We start from the raw sequence: 12,469 nt of genomic DNA on the forward strand, positions 1-12,469 counted from the left end.
CACGTCAACCCATTAAGTACACAAAGCTCAACATGTAAGCATATAGTAATTATATTTACAATTTATTTCACTCTAAACTAAACATACACGTGCTAAATCATTATTCTCAAATCATTTTTATAATATTTTAATCTAAATTATTTCATCCTTTCTAAAATATCTAATATATATCCCGCAACAAAGCGCGAGACATCATCTAGTTATTAAGAATGCATATAGTTTTCGCCAGCGTGTTCTATATAGAAGTTGCTCTAAAATATAATATAAATTTATTTTTTCAGTTTGTAATAATTAAAATTCAATTAATCATGCACTAACTGTTTTATCGTTTAGCATTATCTTCATCGGTTTCATACTACCACCGAAGAGCAGCTCTCCAACCATGTAGGGGATCCACCCTCCACGGCTCGCATGTGGACTTATTAAAAATGATGAATTTCCAATTGAAAAGGGAACAAAATAATATTAGCAATATACTGATCTCGATTCCGGCAATAATTTCATTCCCAAGCTGATGTCACTTACAGAGTTTTACTAGTTACAATGTAGTACTCTATACATTATACTAGTAGAATGCTACTCGGTATTACATGTAGGCTGGCCATGAAAAACCTAGCCATCAATTTGGCCACCATTTACCCCCAACTATATATATTCCTTTCGCTGAAATGCTGCAATTGCATATCTGGCACCTACTATACAAGCATAAGGAGGTACCAACCCTCACTTCTATCTATTGCTCCTGGGACATCCAGATGAGCATCATGTTATATGCCTTCGCTTCACAGCCGGCTGCAGGGCTCATGAAATTGCCAACATCTGAAGTTCTGAAGAATCTAGATCTGTAGTATACCTGAACAGTCTAATTTGTATCATGCTGCTGTGGCACGGCCAGAAAGGGTTTGAAAGTGAGGATAAGTCCAAGCAACTCGAAGAGATTCAAAAGAAAGAACACCATCTGATCACCTGTATGAGTGGAAGAAATTAATTTAGACAAGGATAAATTCTTACAAGATCTGTACTATTCTGAAATTTAGAATATTACACATCATCCCATTCAGATTTTGACAACAAAGGCATATGCCATGCAAAGTTTTCACAATACAACAAATTTTACCTGGAAGGAAGGAAGCCTGCTGGCGTTTTTGTGCCCACGAGAACCTGCATTAACGGAAATTTATTGAGATGGAGCCACAAAATTCCTAGTGCCATATTTTTTAAAATGTCTCGCAATTTTAAAATTTCTTGGAATGTATCATAGTTCAGAGGCTGATTTGATAGACCATCTCACTAAAATAACATGCGACTGTATTCAAAGTTGTCGTTCATGAATCATGACACTCCTGGACCATACTATAACAATAGCAGTACAATGCATAAAACTCTTTTTTTTTATGGAACATAATGCCTGGCGTTGGTTATAAAGTGCTTCAGAAAAGACCATGTGGATGCTTGACATGGTCCATTACATCCAGTAGCAAGGGAGCACTAGTAAATCCAACATACTTTAGGAGCTTCATAGCTTCAAACGCATTTCCTTTAAATATACTAGTCAAAAGTTTTAAAAATGAAAGTATACTCATAAAACATTTTACATGGTTACACTAAATAAAGTATACTCACACAATGCCCGCCCCTGCTGGAGCCACTGCCTTAAAAAAGGACATTCCTGTCATTGCCAAGCCATTAGCAGCCCCTCGTTGGTCTTGAGGCTGTAAGCAGTTTTACAGTCATCAATCAGAAGCAATTTTGTATAAAATGTTGTCGAAATTAACCATTATCTTGGGTACATACCACAGCATTATTTTGTAGGATGAAACAGCCTGTAATGATGGTAACCTAACATAGTATAGCATAAATTAGAACAGAGTGTAACAAGAACCTATTTATACATTAACAGTGATAAATTTTCATTAAAGTTGCAAATACATAAGATGAGAAAATAATTCTATATGTGCTCTCTTGTCTTGTATAATCAACTCCATTTTCACCACAAAAAGGTCAGATTGGATAATAATAATTGTATATCATATTTATCTTATCCTAATATCGTATAAAACTTTCTGAGTTAATGTCTGTAACTTGGCAAACTGCAGGCCTTAAATATCAATGCTACCTTTTTCTTGCACAAATCGGCCCTGAAAATTGCATACATAGATTCCTAAAATTTGACATGGAAATATACTCACACCAAGATTATTTTTTATAACTGACGCAATGTTCAGTATGATCGTTAATCCAGGTCCCGATAGGTATGTCATATATGGATATGCAAAGAGAATAGGTATGCACAGAATCTGCAAGATAAAGAACAGTAGGTAAGACATTCAGAAAGAAGAGATACACTTCCCCAACAACATAATGGAAACTCTTTACTCACAGCTGCAATTCGAGAAGCCTTAATATGGCCTATAACCTTATTGATACGAGGATAAATGAAGAGTTGATACACAAGAAGACTGGCACCTGAAAAGAAATTGCCATTACAAATAACAGAATGTTGAGCCACAAAAGCAGTACTAGATGAAGTATAGAACTTGGATGTTCTATCTGGCTTGCAAGCACTGGCTAATAACACTTTTCAGCAGACTACTCCCAATCCACAGAACTCAAGTTAAATTTTCCATAGTAATATATAAGCATTTTTAGCACAGAAGAATGTGAAATTCAGATAGAAACCTTAGAATCGTTCAAACTCAGTTTCTGGTTGGTTTTTGTCTAAGCTCAAGCCTTTTCAGTTCTTGGCACTCTATTTTAACCAGCAAACAAGATTTGGTCGTCTAGGAAGAAAGTACAAGAAAATACATGCATCATTTTCTGCAGGATACTATCATCAATAGCACTGATAAAAGCACAAAAAAATGCTACCTGTGATTGCAAGCACTTGACCCACATCCTCAGATGACAAACTCAGCCCACCGTACTTCCTGTCACTTTCTGCCCATAGAGAGAATATCTGAAGTTGATCCCAAATAGCATTAGTACTAAAAACACAGGCTATGGTTGGCTTATCTTCAGCCAGCCCAGCTAAAAGAAACACATGCTAAAGTGTGTTTTAAACAAGTAATCCAAATTCCAAAATCTAGCAGATATCTGCATTAAGTGAATCTAAAACCAATAGAACCGTAGAAGCTACTTATAACTGTAGCAAGTCTTAGAGAAAATGCCCAATCCTAATTCACCAGTGATTGGTACAAGTTGAATATTTTTATGCTAAAGGCATTTTGAAGTACAAATTATTTTGCACCAGTCTTTAGTATTGCATCATCTGTAACTAAATAATATATTAATCCCGTGTAATCATCATACACTTTATTATTATCATTATAAGCTTGTATATTTTGGCATATATTTCAATATAAAATCATGCTGAATATCACACGTTGTCTGCTGAAATGCATATTATTTCTAGTGATTAACTGAGTGTAAAACACATGAGCTAACAATTTATATGCAAAACAGTAGCAAACCATCCGTAGACAATAGCAAGAACAATACCTCTGTATAAGCCATATCATGAAAGGAGAAGACACAATAAAGAATTATGGAGGACATCAAGGGCCAATTGCTCAATAAGCTCTTCTTGCAGTCCAAACTACCATTTTGGTCAGCCTTTTCTTTTGGATCAATCAAATGGCTCTCCAAAGCTTCAACAGTTTGAGATCTATTTGCATCAGCTTTATGCTTGTGTAATGTCTCCTAAAATACATTTCAAGATACTTTACAACCATACAAAAAGAATTAATACAAAGTACCAAAGAATTATCCTTTCTCACTATGAGACATGCTAAATATTGATATTTCTGCTAATGCACAAGTTTTTAAGAGAAAGGAAATATAAATTTGACTTAAAAAAGTAACAAAAGAGACTATTAATTCCTGATGAAATGGAACAACCACATTAGGATCAAATGCATATTATCTCTGTTATAATTACTAGTAACTGATTTTGGTTGCTAAGCATGCAGCAAAACTTTTGATTTCTTTTTTCAGATCCATGTCATAAGATCTTCCACAGTGCAAATATATCAAATACAACTAAATATATGTCAAATTACACTGATTGCATATTTTGTGAAGCTAGCAATTATGGAATCTGACTTACCGGCATCCATATGCAGCCTATGAGAACAACAGCAGCAAAGACTGATATGCACAAGCAGGGTAAGAAATATGGGAACCTGAAAATTTTCCAACAAAAGTAAGTATTCTGTAGATGAATCATAAAAAACATTTTGTTGGGCGTTGGTACACAAGATAGAATACCTTGCAAACAGTGAGTCAGGGGAAAAGACATTGGGAAATTTCTCTGCAGGCTGCCATAAAAGAAATCGTATTAAATGTAGCCACATTGTTAAAAAAAAATCCCTAACTCTGTTCAATTCTCTGTGACATACCTGTGAAAGGTAGCCTCCAATAGCTGGACCAATTATAAGACCTATTCCCCATGCCGTACTAACCTAATATTAAAAAAAATCAAAATCAACACAATTTAAACAGAAAAAAATTAATAACAGAACAGTATGGCATGTATTTACAAGTGACAATGCAAGAGCTTCATGTTCAGGTCGGCAAACTTCAATAGCATAGGCCTGAAAGGACAAATATAAATTGATCAAGATCAACATGACCAGGTACAAGCATTGGAGGAAAAAAAAACATGACCAGGTACAAGTACAACAAAGGAAAGTTTCAACTTTATTGTACCTTTATTGGCCCAAGTAAACCATTTAAAGCACCAAGAAGGAATCTTGTAGCTATTGCCATCCAATAGGTGAAACTAAGCCCAAATAGCATATTAAATATGACCCTGGTACCATTATACCAAGAACTTAGTTAGACAAACACCAATAAAAAGAAAACAAACTGCTATACTGGAGTAAACTAGGTTGTGCCAGATATCAACTATTATTTCATATAGAGGAGGAAAAATATCACTAACACCGCGAAAATGCCAAACACAACAACTGGTTTCCTCCCAATACGATCTGCTGCTATTCCCCAAATAGTTGAAGTCAAACATCGACCGAACATAAACGAAGCACCTATAAGGCAGGTAAATAAGGAATCAGTCAAGGTGAGAGCCAGAGTGAATCTTAAATTTGAACAAGCAATTCATGAGAAATTTACCCACAAAGCCGGCATAGAACCCAATATCTTCTGTCCTTTTTGCAACATGCAAGTCTCTTATCTGTGTAATAAGACACGTCTTGAAGACTTAATTGCTAGAGTAAAGATAGTTGTCAAAAAAGGAGATAAACTACCAACAAGAAAAAAACATCTAGTTTTAGCCATCAAAAGAAGACATGAAGATAGACATACCATGAAGTACAAGAAGGGGAACAATGATGATATTGGTAAAGCTGAAAAGGGCAGGGACAGAATTAGAAATCTTGAGTATGCACTGAAAATTTATGTAAAAAAAGAATAGATGGGATATGTGGTTACGATAAATACATTTAAAACTTTTGTAGATGCAAGTGGTGATAACAATATTTATTATATTATTACTTAGATGATGATATCAGGGGACTACTTGAGAACTTCTCTACAAACAACTAAATGATGCTGGTGAGAACAGGGATAATAAAACAAGGTATTATGGCTAGTTGTACTTGAAATGAAGAAAATTTGAAGTGCTAGATGCTTCTCAGATTTTGACTGTTCCACGCACATTTTTTTAAGCAATACTCTGAAGGAAACAAGATAGCACTCAATATCATCAACAGCAGATAGGAAACGGTGTTCAAGTAGAAAAATTAATTTCATGTTCCACTATTGTAAAAGAGAAAGACTACTGTTCAATGCAACCATGATGGAGCTTTTCATCTAAAAACCATGATGGAGCTCATGCAGAACACCAGAACAGCACATGGAACTTCACCCCTAAAAAATATGAACAATTACATATGCTTATATAGGACACGTGGGAAACAAGTCATGCATCAGTTCCAAGTTTACAGTTTACACAAATGACCTTTATCACGATTTGGAGCGGTATAAAAAAATATGTTAAAAAACATCATTAAGGAAAATCAGTTAAAGGCATTTTCGCAAATCAATATTGCATTGCAGACTGTATGCTATCTAATCTAACACGGAGTAGGACATTTTAGTGTATGCTTCTGCTGACTGTTGACATAGATGCCATGTAGTGTTGTAAAAATTTCAGCAACCGAGGTAGGTAAAAAAGATCACAAACACAATGAAGAACCTAAAGATCTGCAAGGTCTGAATCAGCATCACCTACAGTCCCATCATTGGATATCCTATCAATGAAGTTGGGTTGGACTATTGGTGCGATGAAAGATTACAGGAATTAATTATGTGCCCAATAAGGTTTGGATGACTGGCACTATGACATAACAGGAATTAATTGTGCATCTAATATTGTTCGCACAGTGATGTCCCTCAAACAATAAATTTTCTAGTTAACATAATAGACCCCCCAGCTAACCCACATCACATGAACCAGGACGTGGCATTGCAAGTTTGCAACTGTAACACCATGGACAACGTAATGACCGGTGTAAACGGTCGTCGTGTGTAGTATGAGTCGGAGCATCACATCACATTGTAATTAACGGTTGTAAGCAGCACTGAAAGCAAATATGGAGAAGTGCGTGGTAAAAACAGCAACAGCATGTCAACATCCCCCCCATTATGGAAATCTTGTTGAGGCAATTGGCTTAACTAACTTGGTCCTGTTAATCTATTATAGAGAATCAGCGATTTCCCCACAGGAACAGGAATCATCGACATGACTGAACACCGACCAAACCCATATGGAACTGCACATGGACATTGCAGTAACATGTAGCATTTGCAAGAAAGAAGACATGTTCCTGCAGGTACCAAGATTCCCTATGTTGTCATGTTCCTACGTGGTACCAAGATTCTCTTTGTTGGAGATATTCATTCGTACTACACTAGAAAAGGGAAATTCCTAGAGCACCATGGGTTAAAAAGTTGAAGAACTTTACCCCAGAATGAATCTCCAGAGCTAGTCAAAAGGTTGCGAAAAGGGAGGGAATGTTCCATGCATACCGGCGGTGAGGCAGATCATCCAGAGATAGAGGAACTCCTTGTAAGGCAATCCCCTGTAGACCTCCTTCTTGCGGTCATAGGCACAGCCAGGGCAACCTTGGTGGTAGTCCCCCTTGATCTTGAGCAACGGCACCTCCGCCCCCGCCTCCTCTTCCATCCCTCCCACCGCCGCCAGGCAAGGCAAATGGGCAATGCGCCCGAGAGATCTCCGGCGAGGAGAGGAGATGAATCAATCGACTGCTACACGGCACGCGCGTACCTGTACCTCAACTTCGCTGCCGGATTGCAGCGACCCGCCGGAACGAATTGAAACAGGGAGGCTCCTCGGCTTCTCCTCTTATCAATCGGCAAAGAGGAGAGGCCCAGAATGGCGTGCGCCGGCGGCGAGGGAGAGCCAGGCAGAGGCAGTCTCCTCTCCTCTCCAAATCCAAGCTCCGTTCCGTACGTGGAATTCCCAACAAGGAAAGCCAACAACGACAAGAAGAAGAGGAAGAGGAAGCCAAAACGGAGTGAGCGAGCCGTGGTCGTCGCTTTAACATTCCACCCCGCGCATTGCCACAAACAAGAATGGGTAGAATATACCATCATATGTTTAGCTCCATGGAGGTGGGTGGTAGTGGAAGTCATTTATTAGTAGGCAAAATTTAGGATTACTAGCACATCAGCACAAAGAAAACAAAAGATTTGCAACCTCACACACACAAGAGACGGCGGCCTACGGTCACTACCTTTCTGCCTACCTGGCATTTTTTTATGTGGCCGTCATAGAAACTTCCAATTTTTGCACTGCTCAAATTTGTGTGGGACTTCCTGGCTTCTATGTGGAATTTGTGCATTTTCATATATACTAGCACGTTTAAGATATCTAGTATTCCGAACTTTATACTCGTTCTGAAACTTTCTAAATATTCAAATTTAATTTTTTTTTTCTGGACTTGACATTTTTGTGTTTCAGTTTGTACTACTTATGCCTATATATGCACACTATACTCAAATCTGTATATGTTCTATTGTATGTTCGAATTTTGAACATATATTTTAGACTTGAATTCTTTTATTTTCCTTCAACTTTTTCACGAACACATTCAGATCCTTACGTCTCCCAGACATGTACAAACAGTACTGTCACATTCATCTTCAAATATTTTCTGTGGATTTCAAGACTCAGAATATTCAGAGATCGAGTAATATTAAATATTTGATGAAAGCGAACTTAACACATGCATGCATGTACATATGGGTTCGTATATTGTACGTGATACACGCCAAAGTTCACATGAGCTACCAACAGTTGGACAGAGTGACAAAAACTCTATCCGACTTGGGTGGTTGGAGCTCCACGTCACATATAGCTCCATGCATATTTGGAATTAGCATGCAATGCTATAAACTCACAGTATACCACGAAAAGTGAAAATAATTATTTAAGGGCACAAACCAATAATTAGATGTTAAAAAGTGATAAAACAGATTATAGAAAGTATATCACGGAATTTCTATATAGGAGACTTGGTGTTTAACCGATCGGAAAGTGCACCTTTTATCATAGAACATGATTGAAATTATGGGCGAACAGGCTTCAGGGTGTGGGCAGTGAGAAATCATATGTTAGTGGGTTTTTTTTAAAGAGATGGTGCTTATACACATGTAAGGACGTACGGAAAGAGTGCAAACGAACGGGTTCGCTTTTTAAGTAGTAGAGATATCATCTTACGGTAGACTTCACTTAAAACTTAATGGTCTACTTAAAAATTTTAACTCCACTGGATATGCTTTTATTCTCAATTCGAGCATGAGACGGTTATATAAACTAGTATACAATTCCCTTAATATATAGCAAGTTTATTAAACAACTCATTTTATTGTTGCACACATGCAGCCAACGGCGGAGGCACTTCCCGAACGGGTTGGGCGGCCGCCTGAACTCCACCGCTACCGTCTCTATTACAGTTAGCCATTGATGCATATAAAAATCAGCCGGTCAACTAAAAACGTTGCTAGTCACTTGGATTTCACAGTGGTGCTAGCTCCGTGCAGCCATACGTGATACGGCCCATAGGCCTAGTAGTCCACTAGATATTACAAGGCCTTAGTACCAACCTACTTATACGAGTACAATACGAATTAAAATATCGTATGAGCCGCTATCTTGTTTTTCTTTCTTTAAAATATGGGAGACATTATGAAAAACCATACGGCCAGGTTAATAAAGTAAAAAACAAATTTACAGAAGGTAAGAACGTGGATGAAGTGAAGTCTGAGTAAGCGCTAATCATGCATGGAGCAATGGTTGGCTTGTGCTAATCAAGAAACGAGAATATAGGTAGTACAAAAGCAATGAATGAACCATTAAGCTCACGAATTTAATCTCAGCAGGTCAGGACGTCAGGTCATGTGCGAGTGTGCGACCGTCTGCTACACATGCACACGCACCCTGCCATTGGCGGTTTCAAGTTTCAACCTCTAAAAATCTAATTTATGGGCTGTAAAAAATGCTTAAAATTGTACCCCTCCGTCCCAAAATATAAGCATTTTTTAAGTTATAAATCTGGACAACCAAAAATTGTTATATTTTGAGACGGAATAGTAATAATCAGCTAATTTGGGCCGTGTTTAGTTCCCCGTCCAAAATTTTTTTTAAGTATACACTAATAACAAAACAAATTACAGATTCCGTCTGTAAACTGCGAGACGAATCTATTAAGCCTAATTAATATGTTATTAGCAAATATTTACTATAGCACCACATTATTAAATCATGGCGTAATTAGGCTCAAAATATTCATCTCACAATTTACATGCAAACTGTACAATTGGTTTTTTTCTTCAATATTTAATGCTCCATGCATGTGTTTAAACATTTAATGTGACAGAAAAGTTGGAAGTATGAAGATAACTAAACACACAGCCTTGGTAGTTATTTCTTAGAGCTAAAAAATTGGTTTTCTGGCTTTCTACTTCTATTTTATTTTGTGAATTCAATAACTATAATATATTAGAATATGAACGAAAAGTTAAACCACTTGGAGAGCTTCTAATTATAAGAAGAACCTACAGCTATTCAGAAACTCCTCAAATAAGCCATTGCTAAAATTCAACGGTTGGTTGAGGTGCACAAATCTTAAAACAAATCATAAAATTAGTAATTATCAATTTAATGATTTTGATTAATTGAAGGGACTGTATGTATATATTGGCACTCCAATGTGGCTGCATGATCAATGGAGAATATATGTATATATAGGAGAAACTAATTAAACAGACTCATTATGATAAAACTCGATAAATATGGAGATCAACTGAGAAGAGAGGAACAGAATCAGGTGCAGATCGATGAGATGAGAGCGCGATTGATGATGCATGTGGTGGGTGGATGAGAGAGTAAATGAAGGGTGGTTAATTACCTGTGCAGAGTGTGACGATCCAGACGAAGAGGAAGCTCCCGTATGGGATGCCGGAGCTCGCGGCCTTCCGCCGGTCGACGACGCACCCGGGGCACCCCTCAATGCAGGACCCATCGCCCACGCCGGTGCCGGTGCTGCCCTTCTTCTCCAGCAGCGGAGCCGCCGCCTCCGCCTGCCGCCGGCGTCCATGGTCGCCCATCAATTCACCAATCTCGCTCGCTGTGTCGATCTCTCTGACTCGATAGACCTTGGCTCTGTCTGAATGGCTGTATTGTATTGAATAACTGATGGGTAGTTGTTGAGTGTTGAGATCGATTAACTACGCCTATATATTGCCTGCTGATCGATCGATCGATCGATCGGGAATCAGCAATAAATAAAGAGAGTGAATGGGGCACGTGATGCTCGCAACTAGCTGATGTGGATTCCCTTCCGTTTCCGTGGCGATCAAGTAGAGAGGCTGGCGGTCTTACCTCTAGGAGCAGAGCAGAAAACGCATGGAACAGAAAAGCCACGGGAAGAAGAGTAGAAGACGAAACAGGCTTTCCGTTGTCCAAATAGTATATGATTGTAAGTTGGACTTTTGTTGTTCGAGGCTACGTTTCTTTACTTGTGCACGTCGGGGTATGCCATTTTAAAAAAATCATTAATAATTTTAATAAAAAATAATAATAAGATTAATTAAATATGTGGGGGTGTCACTCGACAAATATGTAAATTCAATTTGATATATATAATTAAAAAATAAATTTAACTATGAACGACACGTTTTATTCGGAGTCAATTTATTATTTTCATTCTAGCTGAATTTGAGCTTATATTTTATTTATATATTGTATTATTGATCTACTTTTTATTAATATTTTTGTGATTTTTCAAACAGTATAAAAAATAAAGGAGTGTTTCCTTGAGAGACGAATAAACTTTCTCACGTTACATCATGTATAGCTGCACCAATCCAAGTCGGAATTGCCACCTGCTGCAGTTGCTGCCAATCTTCTTAAACAGTACAGTATGTACTACTCCTAGTCAGAGTATATGACAATAATAATAATTATTTAGTTGAAGTTTTTTTTTAAAGGTAGTTGAAGTTTATTAATCCATCGTACATCCCATCGATAGATTACGTAGAAACTAAAAAAATTAATGGTAACACCATATTGCTGCTGCAACCGCAAGATAACTAACTAATCGGCCAGAACCCAACAGTTAATTAAATTTTAGGCTAATTGTGTGCTGATAACCAAAGTCAACCAGCTACTGCTTGAATCCAGCAGTTCCTTAATTTCAGTATTACTATACATCTTAGCCCAGTACTGCTAGAAATAAGTTATCATCAAACAGTAAAACACTACTAGTAGCTTATTATTAATGAGGATATCTAATCTAATTGAGCATCAGTAGCACCAACAATGTGCAACTAACTTGGCATCGTCAGCTCCTACGTCAGTCAGTCAGGCCGGCCGGCCGCTAGGCCCGACAGGTTGTTGCTACTTCAATCAACTCACTCTCACATTGCCAATCAATTCACTACTTTCACATTGCCTGAACCACGCACACATGCTGACATGCATGCCAAACAAAAGATTACTGGAGTACAAAATGGCACGTGCATGCATGCATACAGGATTTTATTTATCAGTCTACATCGTCAGCTTGTCCGTACGAATTCAATAATTGCATATTGATTTTGTGGCAAATATGATTAACTCCCAGCTTCTCCATCACTCATGATTAATTAACTACTTAGGGCACCCGTAATGGTATCACTCTCTACAAGAGATCTACAAGAGATCTATGTCAATATATTTTCCTACTTGGAAGAGACTAAATGAAGAAAGAGAGCAAAGCTATCTACTAACCTGAAGATAGTCTATAGAGAAAAACGAGGCAATGCATTAGAGAGCTATAGATACCCATGTAGACATACTATTGAGATATTTACTATTAATCTAGTTTATTGTTGAGATGTACATGTGTTTTATAGAGAACACCTTACTTTACCATTGCGGGTGCTC

The 12,469-nt window shown here is 37.6% G+C and overlaps 1 protein-coding gene across 3 annotated transcripts; it reads right to left on the bottom strand.

Annotated features, from left to right (window-relative positions):
* Positions 1-474: 474 nt before the first annotated feature.
* LOC127754345 (protein ZINC INDUCED FACILITATOR-LIKE 1-like) lies at positions 475-10,890 on the bottom strand. Of its 3 annotated transcripts, none has more exons than XM_052279848.1 (17): positions 10,452-10,890; positions 5,323-5,363; positions 5,131-5,191; positions 4,943-5,045; positions 4,708-4,810; positions 4,539-4,592; positions 4,398-4,460; positions 4,267-4,316; positions 4,106-4,181; positions 3,499-3,699; positions 2,869-2,956; positions 2,381-2,466; positions 2,190-2,297; positions 1,795-1,839; positions 1,624-1,712; positions 1,118-1,161; positions 475-877 (listed from the first exon to the last, which is right to left on the bottom strand). In XM_052279848.1, the coding sequence occupies exons 1-17, from the start codon at positions 10,648-10,650 to the stop codon at positions 873-875; spliced, it is 1,416 nt and encodes a 471-aa protein (XP_052135808.1). In that variant the 5' UTR covers positions 10,651-10,890; the 3' UTR covers positions 475-872. The 3 variants fall into 3 exon arrangements, with proteins under 3 accessions (XP_052135808.1, XP_052135806.1, XP_052135807.1); XM_052279846.1 differs by having other exon boundaries at positions 475-966; positions 10,452-10,886; XM_052279847.1 differs by lacking the exon at positions 10,452-10,890 and adding an exon at positions 7,048-7,649 and having other exon boundaries at positions 475-966.
* Positions 10,891-12,469: the final 1,579 nt, after the last annotated feature.

The sequence above is a fragment of the Oryza glaberrima genome, chromosome 11 (genome assembly GCF_000147395.1).
Source record: "Oryza glaberrima chromosome 11, OglaRS2, whole genome shotgun sequence".
NCBI classification, from domain to species: domain Eukaryota; kingdom Viridiplantae; phylum Streptophyta; class Magnoliopsida; order Poales; family Poaceae; genus Oryza; species Oryza glaberrima.

What these genes read in the sequence shown, in the direction of transcription:
- LOC127754345 (XM_052279846.1), bottom strand. Translation starts at nt 10,650, where the DNA reads ATGGGCGACCATGGACGCCGGCGGCAGGCGGAGGCGGCGGCTCCGCTG. An exon ending in AGGCTTCTCGAATTGCAGCT is followed by an intron (nt 2,298 to 2,380) that starts GTGAGTAAAGAG and finishes TTTATCTTGCAG; the next exon opens with ATTCTGTGCATACCTATTCT. An exon ending in TCCTACAAAATAATGCTGTG is followed by an intron (nt 1,713 to 1,794) that starts GTATGTACCCAA and finishes AACTGCTTACAG; the next exon opens with CCTCAAGACCAACGAGGGGC.